Source organism: Macaca fascicularis, chromosome 6, assembly GCF_037993035.2.
Source record: "Macaca fascicularis isolate 582-1 chromosome 6, T2T-MFA8v1.1".
Lineage (NCBI taxonomy): Eukaryota > Metazoa > Chordata > Mammalia > Primates > Cercopithecidae > Macaca > Macaca fascicularis.
The window spans coordinates 33,333,280-33,358,142 of NC_088380.1; the positions used below are offsets into that span (position 1 = coordinate 33,333,280).

General features: G+C 41.4%; 1 protein-coding gene across 6 annotated transcripts in view; it reads left to right on the forward strand.

The window, feature by feature from the left end:
- Nucleotides 1-2,632: 2,632 nt before the first annotated feature.
- NPR3 (natriuretic peptide receptor 3) overlaps nt 2,633-24,863 on the forward strand; it is a 92,813-nt gene continuing 70,582 nt past the window's right edge. For 2 of the 6 annotated variants that reach the window (XM_045393579.3, XM_005556658.5), the window contains exons 1-2: nt 2,633-3,579; nt 16,964-17,086. In XM_045393579.3, coding sequence (XP_045249514.1) covers nt 3,459-3,579; nt 16,964-17,086 — 244 coding nt within the window. In that variant the 5' untranslated portion in view covers nt 2,633-3,458. Of the gene's footprint in view, nt 5,314-16,963; nt 17,087-24,863 lie in introns of all 6 variants that reach the window. The other 4 variants (XM_065546140.2, XM_073993271.1, XM_005556657.5 and 1 more) reach the window with 2 other exon arrangements.

The window sequence follows — 24,863 nt, forward strand, 5'->3', positions numbered from 1 at the left end:
ATATATTTTTCAGAAGTCTTTCTAAATGTCACTTTGCCTCAGAACATCTTCAAAGAAGTGAAAAAAAGATTGTAGTTGATAGAAATCTAAGAGGATTATAATACAGAAACAACTATGTGTTTTCAAAAGAACCCCTTAAGGTCACATTTAGCTGCAGCTTCTGAAGAAATTGAATCATAAATTTAATTAGAAAAAAAATAAAATTACTATTATTTATAGTGCTGGAAAATTAAAATAATAGATTTGTATAATAGAAGAAAAAGGGTAAGTTAATGAAGTTCCTGCCAAGGAAAGTGAGAACCCAGAGGCAAAGTTTTAATTTAATTTTTTGGCATCCATTGATTTTTTTCCCCACTTCTTGAATAGTTCCCTCTAAAACAGCAACTGTATGTAAAGAATGAAATCTCAACACTCATTACATTATAGAAATGTTATTGAATTATTTGTAATGTTCTTTCATCTTTTCTGCCTCTAGGGGGGAGTGTGTTTTCAACAATTCTGGCCTCAGAAGGTATTTTATTGTGGGCCACAGGCTTCACAGGGGTATTCTTGAGTACAACTTTAGGACTGGCTCAACGAGGTAGAAAAGGCCCTTTGAAAATCTGGATGGGTTCTTACTTTAGAGGTTGCAGCCAGGATGCCAAGGGAGAAGAGTTGCAGAGACTGTTACGGTTGGTGGAGAAAACTTACTTCTGATAGAATTTCTAATACACTTCAAAGAATCACATGTTAGTTTCCCTATATTAATGCTGTCGTTTCTGGTGTGAGAAATAACATATAGACAGTAATTTCATTTCATAGAGCTGAAAAACGAACCGTTGAATACTTTATAGAAAACTTGCCACCTTATTGTAGTAGCTTAAAAAAAAAAAAAAACAAAAAACAAACAAAACAACGAAACATGGTTTGTGGATCTTAAGTAAGACATTTCTAAACCTCATAAAAAGTCTATTAGTTTTGGAAATATCCTGTTTAGGGCTAACATCGTCTTTCTTTCAAATGGCTAATTTTCTTTCATTTTGTAGCATTTTCCGATAATTTTCCTTTGGTTTCATTCAACAACTGAAGCCAGAAAGGAAGCACCTAGTAAAAAGGTTACCACTCTTTTGAATGTTAAAAAAAATACTTATTTTTTCCCCATTTCAGTGTTTTACAGAATTGAAAGAAATAATATTTAAAAATCGAGTCAAAGAAATGAGTTATTTCTATTTTTTCCTTTTTTTAAAATTTTGGTTCATTTTTGTGACTAAAGTGCTGTAAAAATTCTACTATAAAATGTTATTTGTGGGTTTATTGTGCTGTAGTGGCCTCAAAACTTAGCTATATATATAAAAAATTGATATAAAGAATGTTATTACTTAGAGTAGGAATTAACTTTGTTCCTAACACTTTTACATGATGTAACTGGTGGTCCATGGTTTGTTTTGAATCCAATCCAATTTAAAAATATTCTCAGGGGATGAAGAGGTATTTAAGTATATAATTTATACTGTTTGGGCCTTAATTCATCTAGAGAGTAAGGGGTGTCAGGCTGGGTGATTTAAGTCTTCTGGCCTGAAGATTTAGAACTACATATTTACACAAACTTTTAGTTGGTTGCAAAAATTCTAATTTGATGGAAAGTAAACAAACCCATAACACTGAAATCCATACACTTACATTACTTGGTGGGTCCTCCTATAATCTTGTGACTCTTTCCATTTGAAAAGGTTTTAAAAAAATCTTAATTGTTGCTCCTTGGAATTCATAAGGGGTGTTTTGAGCCTCAGCAAAAGCATAACACTGGCATTTGTTTTTTATTTGTTCCGCTGCATGGTTTGGGGTCTCTTCCCTTCCGCAGCTTGGTCTTGTTGGTGCTCTTAAGTGTGACAAACTGCAAGTCGAGAGCTCTTGTCCAAAAGCTGCGGAGAGGCTACGGGCACTCACCCCTAACTTAGGTGCACTGCCCTGCTGTTGAACTGCGGGCGAGGTTGGTTTGCATCTGGGATGGGACAGGCGTTCACACTGGTGCCACTGAAACCCCAGGCTCTCCGCATAAACCCACACCACACACAGCAGAATCATATCGCCATTGGCTGGTGTTCCCCAGACACAGGGCATACCGCGGAGTAACAGGAAACCCTGGTTCCTTGATGTCTCCTGGCAACCAGTTTTGAAATCCATTAAGACCCTTGGAATTCATGATTTAGCTCTTGTTTTGTTGTTGTTGTTGTTCTTTTTTTTTTTTTTTTAAATCCATGCTGTCATAAATGCCTGTCGTTCTGCAAATTCAGGAAAGATGTAATTGCTGTGAAGCACTAAATCTCAATTTTCAGTGTGTGTGGATTACCTGTTTGTGGAATTAAATTTTATACAGACGTCTCTTTTGCTCCTGGTTAGTGGCGCTAATTAAATAAATGGAAATTCTCGCAGGAATTAGAAGCTCCTACTTAACGGGGAAGATTTCAGGATCACAGTGCATAATCTGAAATCTAAATGACCCAGAAGCTGAAACATTACCCATAATCACATTGACGTTTCCAGAAAGAGTGATGAGAGTGCTGTTAAGGGCGGCGAGCGCTGACGCCAGAAGTTGCCATATCTCCAGAAACCCCAGTTTGCCTTTTTACCCGTCGCAAGTGAGAACCAGAGCGCATTAGGGCCTCGGAGTAAAAAACGCCGGGTCTGGGACTGCCGCACCGGGGTTGAGTCGGGTGCAAGTTTCTGCCGAAAGAGGGCGTTGGTCTGAGACTAGAAGAAATTTGTGGATACGGACGCCTAGTTAAATGAAAGACCATTTTAACACATTTTCAATGTATTTAAATGTGCAGGACTTAATTGTCAGAATTCTCCCTCCTAGTGTAGCACGTTCACATTGCAAATGACTTGCAGAAGAAGGTCCAGTTCCGTTTTGACCTGCCCAGCCGCACGGCGGACTCCCGCGATGCTCCTCTGGTCACAGACTTCTCCAGAGCCGCTTCCCTCCGGTCTCCACCGCTGTTGTGGCTGTGGCCAGTGAAAGGACTGGGTCTCCGAGGCAGAACTTTTCTTGGCGTCGCGGAACCACGGCACAGTGCCTGGAGCGCTCCAGATGAGGAGCGGTTGGATCTTTGAGCGCTCAGGTTGGAGGGGGAGCGTGTGTCGTACCCGGGGGACCTACCGGGAACGTTTTGGGAAAGGCAGTCCCTTTATTTAGGTACCTGGTTTAGCAAACAAAGCCCCGAGGACGCTTTGGGGATGCTTTCCAAGCTTTGTGACACCTCCAGAAGTTGAACCGTTCGCTCGCCTTTGGGAGCAACAAGTTTCACTTTCCTGCTCTCAGTGAGCTGACGGAGGGTCCATGAACTGGGACACTGTGACCCCGGCACCACTGCGATTCCAGCGCGAACCTGCGTGGCCCAGCGGGAGGGGGCTGGCGCGGGGCTGAGGAAGGCGGGGTGTGGGTGACGCCCGGGCCAGCCGGGCACACCAGGTCCGCGATGGAGCCATCTGCACTGGGACCTTGGTCCTTGTTCCCTGACCTTGCACCGAGGGACCAGGAAGGTCAGGTGCTCGCCCCGCGTCGGTGCGTCGGGAGGGAATGTGGCCGCAACCAGAAAGGTGAGAGCAAGCGGCACCTAAGGATTATTGCACCGAAACCACAATTTCTAGAACCATCCCTTTCTCCCAGTCCTGTTGTTGTTGTTTTCTTTTTTTTTGCACGGTGTGTGTGTGTATGTGTGCGTGCGCGCGCGCATTTCTCTACTTTAAAGCACATTTCCTTGTTTAAAGCCAGGAGCTGGAGCTGGCAAGGGAGAGGCGGGGATCGCAGAGGCACGCGGCGTGGTGGGGGCTCCTGCCGGTGCAGACGTGGGCGATTTCAGCTTTAAGGAAAAGGCCGAGGGCCGGCGGGGAGTGGTGGTTAGGGACAGGGGCGCGATGGGTAGGGAAGGGGTGCGGGGAGGAGCCCTGATGTAAGAATGTTAATGAGAGACTCCCCCAGCCCAGCCCCCACTTCTTCCCACCCCTACCCACCCTACCCGCTGGAAATACAAGCCCGGCCTCGGAGCGCCATGTGTGGTAACACGCTCAGCCGCTGCCACGCTATTTAAACGCGGGCTATGGATCCAGGAACCGGCGCGAATCAATGAGATCAAACGCGAGGGAGATGCATCGTCAATTACAAACACTTGGACAAGTCTAACTTTTTTTTTTCTTTTACAAAAACGCTTTCAAAAGCAACCTTAGCAACGCCCAAATAAGAAGCCACCTCTAAGCAAAATAGTATATGTATAAAGGGAGGGCGAATATATACAAGTATATATGTATAGTACAGACGCACAGGTTTACACCCGGTGAACTTTTTCTTTTTTCTTTTTTTCTTTTTTTAAGAAAAACTAGTGACATTGCAAAGAAGGACGCTTCCTCTCTATCTTTTGGCGCATTACTGAAGGGGGTATTCTATTTCGTTAAAGCGCCCAAGGGGGCGCAGGGACCTTGGAGAGAAGAGTGGGGAGGAAAGAGGAAGGGTGGGTGGGGGGCAGAGGGCGAGTCGGCGGCGAGGGCAAGCGCTTTCTTGAGGCACGATGCGGTCTCTGCTGGTGCTCACTTTCTCCCCGTGCGTCCTACTCGGCTGGGCGTTGCTGGCAGGCGGCACTGGTGGCGGTGGCGCTGGCGGCGGCGGCGGGGGCGCGGGCATAGGCGGCGGACGCCGGGAGAGAGAGGCGCTGCCGCCGCAGAAGATCGAGGTGCTGGTGTTACTGCCCCAGGATGACTCGTACTTGTTTTCACTGACCCGAGTGCGGCCGGCCATCGAGTACGCTCTGCGCAGCGTGGAGGGCAACGGGACTGGGAGGCGGCTTCTGCCGCCGGGCACTCGCTTCCAGGTGGCTTACGAGGACTCGGACTGTGGGAACCGTGCGCTCTTCAGCTTGGTAGACCGCGTGGCGGCGGCGCGGGGCACCAAGCCTGACCTTATCCTGGGGCCAGTGTGCGAGTATGCAGCAGCGCCAGTGGCCCGGCTTGCATCGCATTGGGACCTGCCCATGCTGTCGGCCGGGGCGCTGGCCGCCGGCTTCCAGCACAAGGACTCTGAGTACTCTCACCTCACGCGCGTGGCGCCCGCCTACGCCAAGATGGGCGAAATGATGCTCGCGCTGTTCCGCCACCACCACTGGAGCCGCGCTGCGCTGGTCTACAGCGACGACAAGCTGGAGCGGAACTGCTTCTTCACCCTCGAGGGGGTCCACGAGGTCTTCCAGGAGGAGGGTTTGCATACGTCCATCTACAGTTTCGACGAGACCAAAGACTTGGATCTGGAAGACATCGTGCGCAATATCCAGGCCAGTGAGAGAGGTGAGCAGGGGCGCGTCCCGGACCCCGGGCCCTAACCCAACCGCTCTCCGAGGCTCTTCCTGCACACCCGTCCACTCTGCAGACCCCACTCCCCCTTGCGGCGCTGAGGGCGGGTACGCGCGGGCATTCGTTCAGGTATGCGCTGTGTGGCTGCGACGACCTTTGACGACCGCCCATCGCGGTCGAGGGGGTCCCAGGGAGGTGAAGGGGTTGGAGGGGAGGGCGTCTGAGCCCGCAGCTCCTGCGTGCCCAGGTCCAACAGGTGCTGTCAAACCACTTGGGTGCTTTTTCTTCCCGGTTTCCACTTTGCCAGCACTGGGCTGGCGATTAGGGGGCGCACTCCCAGTGACTGGCTCCATCCACGGTCTGAAGCATCCGAGACGGAAAGAACTTGTTCCTCAGTCCTTTGCCGGCTTGCACCCCAACTTAGTGCGGAAGCGTCCGCAGACGCCTCGCAGCCAGGCGTCACCACTTGGCTGGCCTGCTCTCGAGGTTTCCCTGACTGTTGTTTCCACAGACCCCAGGTTTCTTTTAAAGGCTTGTTGAACCACTCTTCTCATTCCTTTCATTTCCCTTCCAGCCCCTTATAAACGAACTTCTGTGGTTTCCATCAAAAATGCCCCTGTGTGTCTGAATTCTGGCTGCACTCACTTCCCCCGGCGTGTTCTGCAACGCAGTCTCTAATGCGCCCAGAGCTAAGCTTTGCGGGAGTACCTTTAGAAGAAACGGGAGCTGAATCTTCTTTCCACCTGTCCTCCAAATTTTCTCCATGGGTCTTTGGGTGTTGGAATAAAACCCAAACTGAACAAAGGGCTCGAGGCTAAGGATGGTGGCTATGGCTGGGGGGAGCGGGTGGACGCGGACGTGTAATCGCCAGTGTGGCCCATTTTACTGTAGGGTAGAATCTGAGGGAAGGCGGGCTGAGATCCCAGCATAGCGGCGATCCCTCCTCCCTCCAGTCAGGGATTAGGAGCACAGCGATGAGGGAAAACGGTCTCTGCTCCCCCTCGGCGCTCACGCACCTGGAATCTGAGTGGTGCAATCCCGGCAAAGCTCCCCGAGACCCCAGTGCCACGCGAATGAGACCGAAGGGGAGCGGAGCTGAGCCAGGCGCGGGGCGCGTCCACAATTTGGCATGGCCGGGCACCTGGGCGTTGGTCGTAGGGGACAGCGCAACCTGAGGCCGAGGGCCCCAGGAACAGGTGAGAGTGGACAGAGAAGCCATCAATATTGGCGCTGCAGTCACCGCCTTGCCATCTTGGCCACCTGGGACTCACCCTTTAGAGCAAAGAGGCCAGAGGTGTTTGACAGTAGGAATGCCTGGCCAAGTTTTGAGCTCTCGAACTCCAGGCTGTCTGTGCCGAATCCCTGCCAGCCAAGCAGGCGGGGCGCGGGCTTTGCCGATTATGAAAAAGGGCACGTGTGTCCAACGGCTGCGGGCTTGCCACGCCTCGGCAAGGAACCCACATCTAAGCTCCCAACTCGCAGTCGCCGGGTTTCTGCAGCCTCCATGGGGGATTCTGCGCCCCGGGCTGCTATGGTTCCCGGAACCTGCTTCTTTAGTTCTCGGCTTTCGAGGGCTAGGAGCTAAAAGTCAGAGACTTCCCAAGGCGGGCTGGGGCTTGGGGTGTGTCACCCTACGGGCGAGATCCGCGGTTTGCTGACTTGTCCGTAATGCCACTACCCTGTAGGTCCCGATGTCAGCGGCTGCCTCGGCGCACGTGGCCTGGGATACAAAACCAAGGGCGTGTGTGAGCCCAGAGGAGGGCAGATCGCTGCCCGGGCCCCTCAGCCTCACAGCAGTGGCTGAGGCCTGGGACTGGGCGGACGGCAGTGCCCTGGTGGGCCTGGGGACTGGTGCGCCCCGGGCTTCAGAGGACTAGGGCTGCAGTCGGCTGCTGGGAATTATTTTTTAATTCCAAAAGCCTTATAGACGTTCCGAAGTCTCCTTGCTTTTTTTTTTTTTTTTTTTTCCTCCAAGTTTGCATTGAGTGGTGAAAGTTTGCTTAACTGACCTGTATATTTTACAAGTGATAAGATTAGTATTTTACAATTCTTACTCTAAAAAAGATTTCCAACAGTGACCTGGCAGATATTTAGAAATAGGAAACACAAGTTTCTCCTCTAATCGTCCTCGCCCTGCCACCCTGAAATTCCTTACACTCAAGAGAGAAAGTTGCCTAATAACAAAGCTCTCTTAGGGGACCTTTTACAAACACATTGAAATAACACAGTTACTTTACCATAAGAAGTTAATGTATTAAATAGGGCTTCGGTATATGGTTGCAGTGAAGTTTGTGGCTCGGTCACCGACTGGGGATCTTGGACTGCTATGAAACCTCTGTACCTCAAGCTCCTTAGGTAAAGTGGGGGTAGTCAGAGCACCCAGGTCTTTGGGAAACTGGGAGGGTTAGAGGAGCTAACCCAGGAATGCGTGGGAGCAGTGCCAGGCGAATACAAAGTGCTCAATAAATGTGCGGTTTCATTGTAGTTATTGTTTTATATATGATGACAATCACCTTTACCCCAAGGGTGAGGCCATGCCATGGGAAAGAACCCTGGACTGAGATGCAGATGCTCTGGACTTGGCTGGTTTCCTTATGTGAGTTTTCTTCTATGTGAAGCAATGTGTGGGGTGAGAATCAGGCCTCTTCAAACTGATATTCTCACCCAAGTGTGAAAATGCAGCTGACAGTATTTTTGCTTTTGAAAATTCCCTATTAAGCATTATGAATTAAAGTAGGAGAGTTCCTCCCTATTTTGGTGAGAACATTGACATTACTTTTTTTTTGGACTTAAGTTTCTCTTTAAAACCAAATCACACATGTTTGAACAAGTAAAACACTGACATGCCAGCATCTCAAATAATAATGCGACTAAAATTTCACATGGCGTACTATAGAAAGAAAAACTAAGGGACGTCAATTATTCCTTCATTTTAAGGATTTACCATCTAAGTCAATAATTTAAAATCTTTTTTTCCTGTCATGTCTTTTGCTAATACCACTAAAATAAACAGACCTGAACATATATTATTTTTAAAAACAATGATCTTTATTTAAAATGGATTTTCTTATACAGCCAGCTACTGCCCTCAGTATTCCACACACTTAACAATAAATTTAGTTTTAAAAAGACAGGCTTAGAAATAATTTTTTCAAGCAATAAAAGCCAGCAGTTGTTTTGTCGATGCACTTTATATGGTGCAGAACTAGAAGTATCCTAATGCAAATGTTGTTATGTGAAGAACTGTAGTTGTATCCTTTTAGTTATTAGTATGTCATTAATCTGGGCCTGCATAATGACTGTATAACATTATACAGTTGGTAGAGATAGAGATAACAGTATTTAATCCATACAAGAGTCATTTATTTTTAGAATTAGTCTGGGGTAAATGACCGAGTGGTCAGTCAGCAGCATTTTTAAGGAAGGAACCCATGATAAGTGTAAAATAACTAACACAGCAGGGAAAAAAGGAGCTTTGTAGGCTGCAGTGTGGAAATTCTAAAGGCCTTTGGAGTAGATGGAGCTTTATGAACAACAGAAATAAAGATTCAATCTCCATTTTGCAAACAATATCCATTGCTATGTAGTGTAGAAACAACCAGAGGGAAACTTTTTTGAAAAAAATTAGATTTACTTTTTACCAAAGTTTAGTTCTACAGCTATAGAAAGTGAGAAAACTACACAAGGTTTATGAGGATAAAAAGGTTCCTGTCTCCTACTCTCCATTTTTCACTCTCAATTCTTGTTAGCTGTTCCTGTAGGTATTGGCCTTCATATCTCTTAATAACATGCTACTTTTTTTTTCAGTTTTAGGTCTTATCTCTTGGAATCCTAGTGGAAGAAAATTCTCTTCTCGATCATTCTATTGCCTGTTAACCACACATGCAAGCTTTCTTTCCAGTCATCTTTCCAATATGGTTGTGTCAAAATTTTTCTCAGTAGGCTGAGACAGGAGGATTGCTTGAGTCCAAGAGTTTGAGGCTATGGATTGCACTATTTGAATAGCCACTGCATTCCAGCCTGGGCAATGTAGCTAGACCCCATCTCTTACACAATCTTTTTAGTTAGCCCAGTATTCAGTATAAGCATTATCATTACTTTCTAAACGATAGTTAAGGTTAAGTCACATAGGCTCTTATGTTGCCATTTCCTTTTTTCCCCTAGTTATTTTCCTTGGAGTTAAAAAAGTCCATTTTTGTTTATTTGTTTAATTTCCTATGGATTTATAATTAAGTAATCTTCTAATTCTTTATTTTAAATCTCCTGAGTTTTTTTTTTTTAAATTATGCTACTTTAAGTTCTAGGGTACATGTGCACAATGTGCAGGTTTGATACATAGGTATACATGTGCCATGTTGGTTTGCTTCACCCCATCAAGTCATCATTTGCATAAGGAATTTCTCCTAATGCTATCCCTCCCCCAGTCCCCCAACCATCAACAGGCCCTGGTGTGTGATGTTCTCCACCCTGTGTCCAAGTGATCTCATTGTTCAATTCCCACCTATGAGTGAGAACATGTGTTTGGTTTTCTGTCCTTGTGACAGTTTGCTGAGAATGATGGTTTCCAGCTTCATCCATTTCTCTGCAAAGGACATGAACTCAGCCTTTTTTGTGGCTGCATAGTATTCCGTGGTGTATATGTGCCACATTTTCTTAATCCAGTCTATCATTGATGGACATTTGGGTTGGTTCCAAGTCTTTGCTATTGTGAATAGCGCTGAAATAAACATACGTGTGCATGTGTCTTTATCCAGCATGATTTATAATCCTTTGGGTATATACCCAGTAATGGGATGGCTGGGTCAAATGGTAATTCTAGTTCTAGATCCTTGAGGAATCACCACGCTGTCTTCCACAATCGTTGAACTAATTTACACTCCCACCAACAGTGTAAAAGTGTTCCTGTTGCTCCACATCCTCTCCAGCATCTGTTGTTTCCTGACTTTTTAATGATTGCCATTCTAACTGGCGTGAGATGCTATCTCATTGTGGTTTTGATTTGCATTTCTCTGATGACCAGTGATGATGAACATTTTTTCATGTGTCTGTTGGCTGTATAAATGTCTTCCTTTGAGAAGTGTCTGTTCATATCCTTTGCCTACTTTCTGATGGGATTGTTTGTTTTTTTCTTGTAAATTTGTTTGAGTTCTTTGTAGATTCTGGATATTAGCCCTTTGTTAGATGGGGAGATTGCAAACATTTTCTCCCATTCTGTAGGTTGTCTGTTCACTCTGATGGTAGTTTCTTTTGCTGTGCAGAAGCTCTCTAGTTTAATTAGATCCCATTTGTCTATTTTGACTTCTGTTGCCATTGCTTTTGGTGTTTTAGTCATGAAGTCCTTGCCCATGCCTGTGTCCTGAAAGGTATTGCCTAGATTTTCTTCTGGGTTTTTTTTATGGTTTTAGGTCTAGCATTTAAGTCTTTAATCCATCTTGAATTAATTTTTGTGTAAGGTATAAGGAAGGGATCCAGTTTCAACTTTCTACAGATGGCCAGCCAGTTTTCCCAGCACCATTTATTAAATAGGGAATCCTTCCCCCATTTCTTGTTTTTGTCAAGTTTGTCAAAGATCAGATGGCTGTAGATGTGTGACATTATTTCTGAGGGCTCTGTTCTGTTCCATTGGTCTATATCTCTGTTTTGGTACCAGTGCCATGCTGTTTTGGTTGCTGTTGCCTTGTAGTATAGTTTGAAGTCAGGTAGCATGATGCCTCCAGCTTTGTTCTTTTTGCTTAGGATTGTCTTGGCAATGTGGGCTCTTTTTTGATTCCATATGAACTTTAGAGTAGTTTTTTCCAATTCTGTGAAGAAAGTCATTGGTAGCTTGATGGGGATGGCATTGAATCTATAAATTACTTTGGGCAATATGGCCATTTTCATGATACTGATTCTTCCTATCTATGAGCATAGAATATTATTCCATTTGTTTGTGTCCTCTTTTATTTTATTTTATTTTTGTTGAGCAGTGGTTTGTAGTTCTCCTTGAAGAGGTCCTTCACATCCCTTGTAAGTTGGATTCCTAGGTATTTTATTCTCTTTGTAGCAATTGGGAATGGGAGTTCACTCATGATTTGGCTCTCTGTTTCTCTGTTGTTGGTGTATAGGAATGCTTGTGATTTTTGCACATTGATTTTGTATTGTGACACTTTGCTGAAGTTGCTTATCAGCTTAAGGAGATTTTGGGCTGAGATAATGGGGTTTTCTAAATATACAATCATGTCATCTGCAAACAGGGACAATTTGACCTCCTCATTTCCTAATTTAATACCCTTTATTTCTTTCTCCTGCCTGATTGCCCTGGCCAGAACTTCCAACACTATGTTGAATAGGAGTGGTGAGAGAGGGCATCCTTGTCTTGTGCCAGTTTTCAAAGGGAATGCTTCCAGTTTTTGCCCATTCAGTATGATATTGGTTGTGGATTTGTCATAAATAGCGCTTATTATTTTGAGATACATTCCTTCAATACCTAGTTTATTGAGAGTTTTTAGCATGAAGCATTGCTGAATTTTGTCAAAGGCCTTTTCTGTATCTATTGAGATAATCATGTGGTTTTTGTTGTTGGTTCTGTTCATGTGATGAATTACATTATTGATTTGCATATGTTGAACCAGCCTTGCATCCCAGTTATTTTGTAGATATTTTGCACAGTTGGCCACTGTGGGTTCTTCAACATCCTCCTGGGGCTTCCATCACCTGTCTGTAGAGCTAGATCCCTGTGTGTTTCTCTTTTTTGATTATGTTTCTGTTTTGGTGGAGCACATCTACCAAGAGCTTTCTGAGAAAGGATGAATAAGGCCGAAAGTTTGAGATGTTTTGTGACTAAAAATTTTCATTATACCTTTATACATAATTATAGTATTCTAGGTTGGAAATAATTTCCCTCAAAATGTGACAGTATTGCTTTACTGTCTTCTAAATTCTAACATTGTTATTAGAAATCTGGAATCAGTTTGGATTCTGAACTTACTGTTCGTTGCTTTGCTTTCCTGGAAATTTTTAGACTCTTCTCCTCTTCCTTGTGTACTCAATAGGCCTCTTTTATCCAGAAACTCATATCTTTTAATTCTTTTAATTCTGGGAATACTTCTTAAATTATTTCTGTGATACTTGTATCCTTTTCATTTTCTCTATTTCCTCTTTCTAGGTTTTTTCTAATTTGGATGCTAGACCTCTTGGAATAATCCTCTACTTTTCTTACCTTCTGTTTACCACCTACCTTTTTTTTTTTTTTTTTTTTTTTTTTTTTTTTTTTGTAATTCATCTTGTTTGGATATTTCCTTGGCCACTTTTTAAGTTACTGTTGAGTTTTTCATTTTTGGTATCATATTTTCAGTGTGTAGGACATGGCATACTCTGCTTTGCTTCCATGCAGTAATAGCCCTCTTTTCCTTCTAAATTTAGAATTAACTGGAAGTTGGGTACAGTAACCAGATGGAGAATATGAATATATCCCTATTATTGATAAAACCAGTTGAACATGGATTTAGATCTATTTCCAAAAGGGCCTGCTTGCTATTACTTCCTCCCAGAATTAGGCAGGAATATCTACTAAATCACAGACAGTGCCATTTAGCTGCAAATCTCCCCTGCTAACTCTTGACCATGTGACAAAAGAAGCCCATGATGTGTGCTCTCTGCAAACAGCCACAACCCAAAGAAGAAGGAAGAAAAGACTGAGCCAGCATACTCAGTTTTAGGCTCAACAGTCAGACATTTCACTTCTTTTCCTCTTGTTGGGGGTGAGGGGAGGGAAAATGAAAGCACATTGAGAGATGAGAAATGTTAACCCATTAGAGGTTTCTCCCAATGAAAACTTGAGGTTTTGGAAATAACTATTCCCCGGATTCAGGGATACTACCTGGAATGTTTTTGATGCTCTGAATTGATACCTCTTTGCATTTCTCTCTGCTGTCCTTAGAGTGATTGCAAGAACATGATGCAATAGTGAGAAGTCATTTACAGAAGTAATTGTGGGAACCAGATGATGGAGGGTGGCATGGAACATTGAAAGTTCTTTGGCAAGGAGGATAAAATAGAGTAGAATGAGGAAAAGTCTATACATAAAGTTAGAGTTACATCGTCGTCCCCTCTTTTAGAATTTTAACAATTTGACCCAAAATTAATATTTATGTATTTAACTATACTGAGATACAACAAAAACTGCCTTAATTAACCTCCATTTATGCAGGTCGCAGGATTAGCTGATGTTCTCTGTTCTCTATAAATCTTATCACTTGTTGGTAGATGCTGGCAGCTAGTAGAGTTCTCCTGAGTATGCCACACACTTCTCATACTTCTTCATATATTTTCTAAGAGTTGTCCCCAAGTCCGTTGATGCTGGTTGTGCTTATTATGATAAATATGTAATTTAATTAGTTATTATATAAATTGATGAAACATAAGCAGGAAAAGAAAGTTATTTTAATTAAAACTATTCTAAACCTTTTGATTGTATAAAGGCAAGTTACTAAAAATACTTGCTGTTCAATTAGGCATGAGTGAGACAACCCTAAGAGATTGGGGAGCATCATAAAAATCTAGGATCGTGTACTCTGACTGCTTTGCCAGTGTCATTAGGTGCTTGTTCCAGTTTGAACTGAAACTGGATGATAATGTGCATTATGGGTTTGGTTTATTCAAGAAAGACAATGCTCTGCCTATGAACTTGGAAATTAGGGCTTCCTTTTGAGTCTTAAATCACATGGCCAACACAAAATGGATAAGATCTAAAATAATCAAAATCTGCTTAGATAGACACAGTGCCACTCTATGTCTCTCTTGCTCAGTCTAAGTGGGTACTAACATTTACAGAAAGAATGTAGGCTGGGTCTGATGGCTCGTGCCTGTTATCTCAGTACTTTGGGAAGCCCAAGATGGGCAGATCACTTGAGGCCAGGAGTTTGAGACCAGCCTGGCCAACATGGTGGAACTCTATCTACACAAAAAGTACAAAAATTAGCTGGGTGTGGTAACATGCACCTGTAGTCCCAGCTACTTGGAAGGTGCTGAGGTGGGAGGATCGCGTGAGCCCAGGAGATGGAGGTTGCAGTAAGCTAAGATTGAGTCACTGCACTCCAGTCTGGGTGACAGAGTGAGAGTCTGTCTCCAAACAAACAAACAAAATAACAACAACCAAAAACAAAACAAAGAATGTGTCCATCAGAAGGACTTGGTGGTGGGGGGGTGTCTATTAGTTTGTTTTCTGTTGCTATGACAAAATACCACAGACTGGGTGATTTATAAAGAAAGAAGTTTATTTAGCGTATGGTTCTAGAAGCTAGGAAGTCCAAGAGCATAGTGCCAGCATCTTGTGAGGGCCTTCTTGCTGTGTCATAACACTATGGAGGGCATCACATGGTAAGAGAGCAAATTTGTGCCAACTCAGGTCTCTCTTCCTCTTCTTCTAAACTGCCAGTCCCATCTTAGGGGACCCACCCTGATGACCTTATCTAATCGTAAGTATCTACCAAAGGCCCCATCTCCAAATACCACCAACAAATGATTTTGAGCATTAAGTTTCCAACACATGAAATCTGGGGGACACAACCAAACCATAGCAGGAAGAGAGAGAAGGAGATGGGCCAGGAATGTAAAAATAGAAAAAAGGTGCCACAGAGGCCAGTGTTTAGGGAAACTTCAGGCAAAGTTTAGGAAAACTGGTCCTCTGGTCCTTGGACCCTGCCTGTTTGGTCCTGAACCAGATATATCTCTTAGATGGATGCCTAGGGTCATCAAGTCCTGGTGACTTTGACAGCTGAATCCTCTACTGGCCTCCCTGATTCTGATTTCATCCTTACTTGCATCCTACTGCTTATAATTTGTCTCTCCAGTTAGCATGCCCAGCTATAGGGCATGTTGACACAAATATATTCATAACCATCCTGGACCTCATTGAATTTAAATAGTATGCATTTCAGATTACCTACACATATCTGAGTTAGGTTATTGGAAACTTGCCCCTAAGCAATGATTCTACTCTCTATATGTTGACAGAATCAGGTTCTGCATCTTGGAATTGAGAGCCAGATCCTGGACTATGATCACTTGCTCGAAAAATGATGAGGGCTGCTTGGTGGCCAATCAGCCAGAACTTCCCGGAACCTCCTGGAGACATCTACTCTTGGAATCCACATTCTTCAAACTTGTCCAGCCTCAGTCCCTTGTTGAATGTGTTATGGGACACCTTGACTCTTTGTTCATTTAAGAGGCTAGAATCAAATCAGAGGTAAAACAAGGGTCTAAGTCATAACAAATAATTAGGAGTTTCTTTGAAAACTTTCTTACTGAGGCATCTTGGAATTGATTATCCCAAATATATACCTATACTTTCAGGGCAGAAACAACACCTACTCCCATTGTTACAGATCTTTAAGAATTTTGTATTGTTTTAGAAACTTTTTCTCTAGAGCTTTTATGCTGTACACCTAGCCCTTCTGGGGTATGAAATGTCAGAGTCATGATCTAACACTGAATTAACGTGTGCAGTAAACTAAATATCAACAAGAGCCCAACCTCCATGCAGGTTGCCAAGGCTGCTTTGGCATAGCCTGAAGTTTGTTTTACGTCTTTCAGCACCCATGCTTTTACAAAGAACATACACATCTTGGAGGGCTGGCATGCATCGTGATAATGCGGTTTATAGCACCCAGGTCTCTCCAGGTCTTTCTGCACAGTATGTGTGCAGCAAAACACAGTGGATCTGGTCATGGAGACCTGGGTCTATCAACAGGGGTCAAATTGACTGGGTAATGGTCAAGCCCTACTTCACTCTAGCCTGTGTAGCCTTTATATGGTAGGCAACAATATCCAGTTCGAGAGGCTTTCGAGTTGTGTGAAGCCTCTTGAATCCAACAGTGTGGATATAAACTGAGAGAACAGGGGAGAGACACCTGGAATCTTACAAATGATTTCTTATGTATGTTGAGACAACCTGAAAATAATGTTTTAAAATTCAAACAGCAGAAAGCTTGTAGCACTCCCTGAATCCTCTGATTTGTCAAGTTAATGTTCTCTCTAAAATCATTAAGTTTGCTTTTTCAGGAGAGTGCATTTACTATGCTATTAAGTATAAAAAGCAGTTGACAATTTTCACTATCTTATATTGGGCAAATCTGGTGATTTATTTGATGCAGTTTTTTTTTAAAAAGAACTTTTTTTTTTTTTTTTTAAAAAGAAAAGGTCCAGAATCCAATCCAGCATCACACACTGTAGTCAGTAGCCTATTCCTTTAAGCCTCTTTCAGTCTAGAATGTTTCCTCAGCCTGTCTTTGTTGTTCATGAAATTGACCATTTTAAAGAGCATATGCCGATTTTCTACAGACCATCCCCCAAGTTGGGTTTGTGACTTTCTTCCTTCTGATTAGATGTAGACTGCCCATCTAGACATTTTGGTCCTTAGAGTGTTATTCCACGTGTCCCATGAGTGTGTGTTCCCATGGTTGGTGATGTTGGCTTCCATCTCTTGGTTATGGAGGTGTCTGCTAGGTTCCTCCATGGTCCATTTGTAGTTTATAAGTGATTGTGAGGAGATACTTCAGGACCATACAAGTATCCCATTCCTTGTCAGATGTCCCTCACTGGTGTCAGCATGCTCAAAGTGCTCTGCAAAGGGGTGCCTCATGTGTGTTGTTTGTTCCTCCCCTAGTGGTGATCATGTGTGCGAGCAGTGACACCGTCCGGAGCATCATGCTGGCGGCGCACAGGCATGGCATGACCAGTGGAGACTACGCCTTCTTCAACATTGAACTCTTCAACAGCTCTTCCTATGGTAACTCTGCTTCCACTTTCCCCTCCTCTGCTAAGGTTCCAAGAGAGGTTATCAGATGCCGATGAATGGTGGGTTGGATAAATAATATGTGGTACATAAACACCATGGAATACTATGCAGCTATATAAAAGAATGGAATCATGTCCTTGGCAGCAACATTAATGGAGCTGGAGGCCATGATCCAAACAAATTAAAGCGGGAACAGAAAACCAAACACTGCATGTTCTCACTTATAAGTGGGAGCTAAACATTGAGCACACATGGACATAAACATGGAAACAATAGGCACTGGGGACTCCTGGGGGTGGTGGGGATGGGTTAGAAAACGCTGTTGGGTATTTACATTCACTACTTAGGTGATGGGAAACATACTCCAAACCCCAGCATCACACAATATTTCCATGTAACAAATCTGCACATGTACCCCTTGTATCTAGAATAAAAGTTAAAATAAAAAACAAGGGGGTTGTGAGAAAGATTCAAAAATTTGAAATATGTCCATAAATGCGATTGCCATAAATGCAATTTTGGAAATTTGTGACTCTGAACACTCCTACAGCTTCTCAAATTTCTTGAATTTGCTTGATCTCTAACAATTCAATTAGAGCAAAAAGATACCATAGTCCTGTGATGTCAAGACTCCTGTCTGGGTATGAGCGTAGCCCAGTCCTGCACTCCAAATGATCATAAATCCAGGTCCCAAAGACCCCTTGTCCAGTGCTTTTCCAACTGCATGTTGCTATCGTCATGAAAGTATCATGAACAGAATAATTTCAATGAGATTTGGGCAGAATTTTTAATAGAATGGAATAGACTAGAACATAACACTACTGAACAGGTAAAGGTGTGTCACACTTAGCATGTGTATTGTTTTAGAAAGCTTTTACTTTAGTAATATTATTGCACATTTGTGTGTATATGTGCATGTTACACCTATGTTTACAATGGGCCACAGTGTGAAATAAAATAACTGTTATTGCAAATTGAGGTAAAAATCATTTGAAAGCCACTGTTCCCAGTCCCCTTTCTTTCAGATTACTGCACCTTAAACCTCTCCTATACAGAAATTGTGAGCCACTAATGTATAGAGTTGAAAGCATTTAATTCCCTATAATGAATCTGGGGAAGTTTGCAGGGTTCCTGTTATGGAGGGTGTTTAAGGAGATCATAAAGATAATAGGTACAAGACATTTCTCCCCCAAATGTGGTTAGGGCTCTCTCTGAAGCAGACAGCACAGGGCTACAGAACATGTTCTCAAACGCTGCATGCTGGCTGCTCAGAGTGGAGCAGTGGTAAGGGAAGTGTAAGTGTGTATATCACAAATGGCATGTTTATACTGAGCTTCACTTCCCAGTTCTTGCTGATGAGATATAGTTGGACAGGATCTAAACCTTAAAACATAAGCCCCGGTTTCCTGCTCTGATATCCTGGTTTACTGGAGCAGTACATCATTGTGCATATACAGATAATAAAACACACTTATCATGGAGATAAAGAAAAGTTGATGAAACAAAAGTAGCCACTGCTTCCTGTAGCGGATAAAATTGGAGATTTGAGGCTTGCAAGATAAACACCCTATTTTGCCCTCCTTGCTGCCATGATGGTCTTTTCCTCTCTGTTTCACACAAGCAGAGTGGTGGTTTCACTTCTTGACTCAAGATCAGAATGCAGTTTTACTACGAGCTGCAGGGTTGAGTTCATTGAAATAATGGTAGAAACTAGTGAAAATGAAAAACATGTATGTTGAGTTTTGCAAGTTGGCAACTACAAATACAGAATTTAGAGGCAGTGCATGTGAATTTAGAGACATTAGGTCTGGCAAGTACCTAATACAAATGTTAGGTACTAGAATTCCTCTCATCCACAGATAAAGCCTTTATTACTTTTCCCTGTTAATTACAATACATGAGTATTGTAGACAATTTAGAAAACACAGAAAAGCACGGGAAAGTAAATAAGTTATCATAATTCTGCCACGCAGACAAAAGTACATTGATAATTTTTAGAAGTATGTACATCCTGCCTATTTTATAAATATATGTCTTACAAAAATATTCTTCAATATATTGATCATACTATTTATGGTATGGCTCTATGTTCTTTCATAATGTTGATAATCATCTTTTATAAGTCTTATTTTTCAATATTGATGTTGTTCCCAGCTTTTTGCTATTAAGAATGGTGCTGTGTTGAGTATACACACACACATATACACACTCTCTCTCTCACATATTTGTACATATATATATATTATCTGTAAAATAAATTTCTAGAAGTAGAATTGCTGGCTCAAAGGTTATGTGCTTTTAATCTTTTTTTTTTTTTTTTTTTTTTTTTTTTTTTTTGAGACAGGGTCTCACCCTGTTGCCTAGGCTAGAGTATAGTGGCGTGATCTTGGTTCACTGTAGCCTCAACACCCTGGGCTCAAGTGATCCTTCTACCTCAGTCTCCTGAGTAGCTGGGACTACAGGCATGTGCCACCAAGCCTGGTTAATTTCTTTTATTTTCTTTAGAGACAGGGTTTCATCATGTTGCCTAGGCTAGGCTTGAACTCCTGGGCTCAAGTGATCTGCCTGCCTCAGCCTCCCAAAGTCTAAAGGGACTACAAGCATGAACCACTATGCTGCCTGCCATTTAGGTTTTGATAGATATTGTTCATTTTTACTTTTGCAGCAAAGTGTGTAATTATCTGTTTTCTTGTAACCTTGTCAACCCTGTATAATCTAACTTTTACCTTATTTTATTTAATTGAATTTCTTTTTATGTTTATAAGCAAAGTTTTGCAGTTTTCTCATTTATATTGTGCATTTTTCTTGTGTTTGTTCTTAGGTATTTTATGTTTTTTGGTTGTTATTATGATCATGATCTTTTCCCATTGTATTTTGGAATGATATTTATGTAGAGAAGCAATGAGTTCTTGTTTATTTATTTTGCAAGAATTCTACTTATTAAAATCCTCTGCTCTAATAGTTTTTGTATCATTTCAAATAACAATGACAGTTTTTTCCTCCATTTTGATAGTTGAACATCCTATTTCTTATTCTTTTCTTATTGCATTGGCAAGAACTTCCAGAATAATATCATATAACGGGGGTTATACTTTAAATTTTGACTTCTGTCATGAAGTAGATGGTAAAGTACCCTTTTATTCCTAGTTTATCAAGTCTGATTTTTAAATTCAGAAATGAATATTGAATAATATCAAATGCATTTGACCTGTTCTCCTAATAAATTTAAAAATATTGGGCCACCATGGCATTCTTGGAATCAAGTGTACTTTGTCATGATGATTTTTTAAAAGATATATTGTTGAGTTTAAGTTTTTAGTGTTTTATTTAGGGTTTTGGATCCATATTCATGAGTGAGATTCAAGAGCACTTTTTGGCTGGACTGCAGTGGCTCATGCCTTTAATGCTAGCACTTTGGGAGGCCGAGGCAGATGGATTACCTGAGGTCAGGAGTTCAAGACTGCCTGGCCAACATGGTGAAACCCCGTCTCTACTAAAAATACAAAAATTAGCTGGGCGTGGTGGTGTGCGCCTATAATCCCAGCTACTTGGGAGGCTGAGGCACGAGAATCGCTTGAACCTGGGAGGTGGAGGCTGTAGTGAGCTGAGATCTCACCACTGCACTCCAGCCTGGGCAACAAGAGAGAAACTTGATCTCAGAAAGAAAAAAAGTATTTTTTTGGGATGACATTGCCAGATTTTAGTATCAGGTTCTTATTAGCTTTATAGAATTAATTGAGATACTTTCCATTGTTTTCCATGCTCTATAACAATTTTGATACCATAGGAATATTCCTTGAAATAAAAAAAAAGTTCAACTCTGTATTTGCACCTAACTTCTTTCTGGAAGTAATTTTTGGACAACTTAAAAAAACTCTTCTATAGTGAAATAATTTCACACATAAAAAACTTACAAAAAATGTAAGTTGAGAATCACTTATTTGAAATTCTTGGTATTAAAGTGTTTCAGATTCCAAGTTTTTATTTGGATTTTGGAATCTTTGTGTGATATATATATATACGTGTGTGTGTGTGTGTGTGTGTGTGTGTGTATATATATATATATATATATATGTAAAATGAGACATCTTGGAGATGGGACCCAAGTCTAAACATGAAATTCATTTATGTTCCATATACCTTATACACATAGCCTAAAGATAATTTAACTTTTTCCCTAAGGATGCCGAATAATCTGTATATCGTGTGCCTGTGTTTTGACCCATCACATGAAGTCAAGTGTGGAATTTTCCACATGTGGTGTTATGTTGTTATGTTGGTGCTCAAAAAGTTTTGAATTTTGGAACATTTTGGATTTCCCATTTTTGGAGTAGGATGCTTAATCTGTATAGAGACTTCATGTACAGTTATGTGTTGCTTAATGATGAAGATACATTCTGAGAAATGAGTGGTTAGGCAGGTTCAGCATTGTATGAACACCATAGATGGTTTTCATACAAACCTAAATGGCATATAGCTTACTACACACCTATGCTATACGGTATAGCTTGTTGCTCGTAGGCGATAAACATGTACAGCAAGTTACCATACTGAATACTGTAGACAATTATAGCACAATAGGATTTGGGTATCTAAACATAGATTCTATCTAAGCATAGAAAAGGTATAGTAAAAATACAGTTTTATAACATTATGGGACTGCTGTCATATATGTGGTTTGTCATCGACTGAAATGTTATTTGGGGCTTGACTGAACATATTTTACCAAGCTTACTCTAATGTTACCAGATAACCATAGTACAATGATCAAAACAGGGAAATTAATGTTGGCACAATATTATTAACTAAACTACAGGCCTATTTGAAGTTTACCACCACTTCTTTAATGTCCTTTTTCTGTTCCAGGATCCAATCCAGGATCTCACACTGCCATTTAGTTGTTATGTCTCCTTTATCTCCTCCAGTATGTGATAGTTCCTCAGTCTTTCCTTCTTTCATGACTTTGACACTTAAAAAAAAAAGTTTTCACTATGACCAAGTGGGGTTTATCCCAGGGATGCAAAGTTAGTTGAGGATATTTGAAAAGCAATCAATTTAATCCATCACATTAAGGAAGTTAAAGAAAAAAAAATCACATGATCATATCAATAGATACAGAACAAGCTTTTAACAAAGTTCAACACCCATTCATGATCTTAAAAATAAAAAATAAAAAATAATAAAACAAGAAATATAGGGGAACCTGCTTAGGTTGACAAAGAATACTACAAAAACCTTACAGCTGATATCACGATTAATGGTGAAAGACTGAATGCTTTTCCCATAATATGAGAAACTAAGCAAGGATGTTCACCTTCATTACTCATTCAATTTGCCACTAGGGGTTCTAGCCAGATAAACAGGGCAAGAAAGGAAAATAAAAAGCATACAGGTTGGAACAGAAGAATCTGCTGTTTTGTACAGATGTCATGGCTGTCTATGTATTGAATCCCAAATAATCTACAAAAATTCCTTAAAGCTATTTAATGAGTTTAGCAAGGTCCCAAGATACAGGTTCAACATACAAAAATCACTTGTGTTTCTATATTCTAGCAATCAACATGTAGATGTCAAAATCAACAGTATAATATCATTTAGTCAAAAAAGAAACATTTAAAAAATGTAAACTAAAAAATATCTAGTTTTTTGCTGAAAACTACAAAACGCTGATGAAACCACTAATGAAAGAAATAAAAAAATGATCTATATTAATGAGAGACATACCTTGTTCATGAATTGGAAGACTCAACATGGTGAAGAGGACAATTTTTCCTTACATTGAGGTTAAGTAAATTTCTTATAAAAATTTCAACAAGTTTTTTTTAGATATAAGGAAGATTATTCTAACTTTGACACTTTTCATGAACCCATTATTTTGTAGAATGTCTTTCAATTTGGATTTATCTGGTATTTTTCCACAATGAGATTGAGTTTGTGCATTTTGGTGAGAATACTGCAGGCATGATGTTGTGTCCCTCTCATTGCATAATACCAGTGCATAAGAAGCCATACTATATGACTTATTGCTGGTGATGTTTGGGCAACTTTTTAACACTTCCTTTCCTATGAGTTTAATTTTTCTGCTTCTTGAAAATTCTACTACACAGAGTTATACAGAATGCTCTTACACAACTTACAAAGTATACTTGGGGTTTCTGATTAGATCCTTTATATTTTACATTTACACCATATTTGCTCTGACTTTGTGCTTTGGTGTTGTTCTGCCTGAGAGGCTCTGCCATGTACTAGCTGTTAGCTCTAAGAGCTAAGGGTTAAGAGATGGTTAAGAGCTTAATCTTTAACCCTGGCAAAGTAACATAACTCTGCCCTCCCCTGCAAGCCTTAGTTTCTTCTAATGAGAATAATAATACTTATCTTATGGCATCAGATTGAGTAATAAATGAGGTGATGTATATAAAATATCTTGCAAATTTCTCGGAATAACTATTTAATAAATGTTAGCTATATTTTATTAGTCCTAGTTTATTTTGACCATTACACCTAATACTTAAAAAATTATCTTAAGTTTATACATTTTTTTCTGTGGTGATAGGTTTATAGATAGATTTAAGGCCATACATTCTGTTATCAGGTTAGCCAATGTTAATATAATACATCCCAATCACCTGGGTGCGTTAGGAATTGCATCTTCATGCACCTAACCAAGAAGTCCAGTTGTAGTGATTTTAAATAAATGTAGAGATTTATTCTCTTACCTGAAACACATCCAGAGGTGGGAAGTTGAAGGCAGGGATGATGACTTCCTAATGTCATCAGGAGTCCAGGCTGGTTCTGTTTTCCTGCTACTCTTAATCTTAGTGCATAAAACCCATTCTCAAGATCAAATATGGTGGCTAGAGCTCCAGGGATCATGTGTTAATTCTAGGCAAGACAAAGAGAAAAGACAACAGGTAAAAAGAGACCCTCCTGGATGACGTGGTTCTCTGTGAAAGGCTTTCCTGGAAGCCCCACTCATTAACTTCGGCTTACATTTCACTGACTAGCTCTAGTAATAAGGGATATCAGGGAATGTGTGCTTTTAATTGGACTCACTGCTATCCTACATCAATTTAGGAATCTGTTACTAAGGAAGAAGACAGCGTGGATGTAGGAAGGCAACTGTCCATCTTCCACAGACTCTGAAGCACCTTTTTCCTTGGGGTAGAAGCAGTCAACAGAATCACATGGTGGGCAGAGTGACCTAGACCGAGCTTCTGCTATACATCAGTAGTAAAGGGCCTTGTTTGAAACTTTGTACCCCAATAATCAGATATATATGTTCATGAAAAGTTCTTCAACATCTACCTCTCCCTGGGCCTCTTCATACCAAACCCTATACTTTTTCTAGGAAAAGGCCTCTGTTTTATTTTATTTATTTTATTATTTATTACTATTTTATTTTATTTGTTTTTTGAGACAGTTTCACTGTTGTCACCCAGGCTGGATTGCAATGGCATGATCTCAGCTCACTGCAACCTCTGCCTCCTGTGTTCAAGCAATTCTCCTGCCTCAGCCTCCCGAGTAGCTGGGATTATAGGCATGTGCCACTAAGCCCGGCTAATTTTTGTATTTTTAGTAGAGACAGGGTTTCACCATGTTGGCTAGGCTGGTTTCGAACTCCTGACCTCAGATGATCCACCTGCCTCAGCATGCCAAAGTGCTGGGATTACACATGGTGAGCCACCATGTCCGGCCAAGGCATCTAATTTTAGTCACTACTTATTTGATGTTGGATTGAAACAAACATATTGATAGAGTATCTATTTTT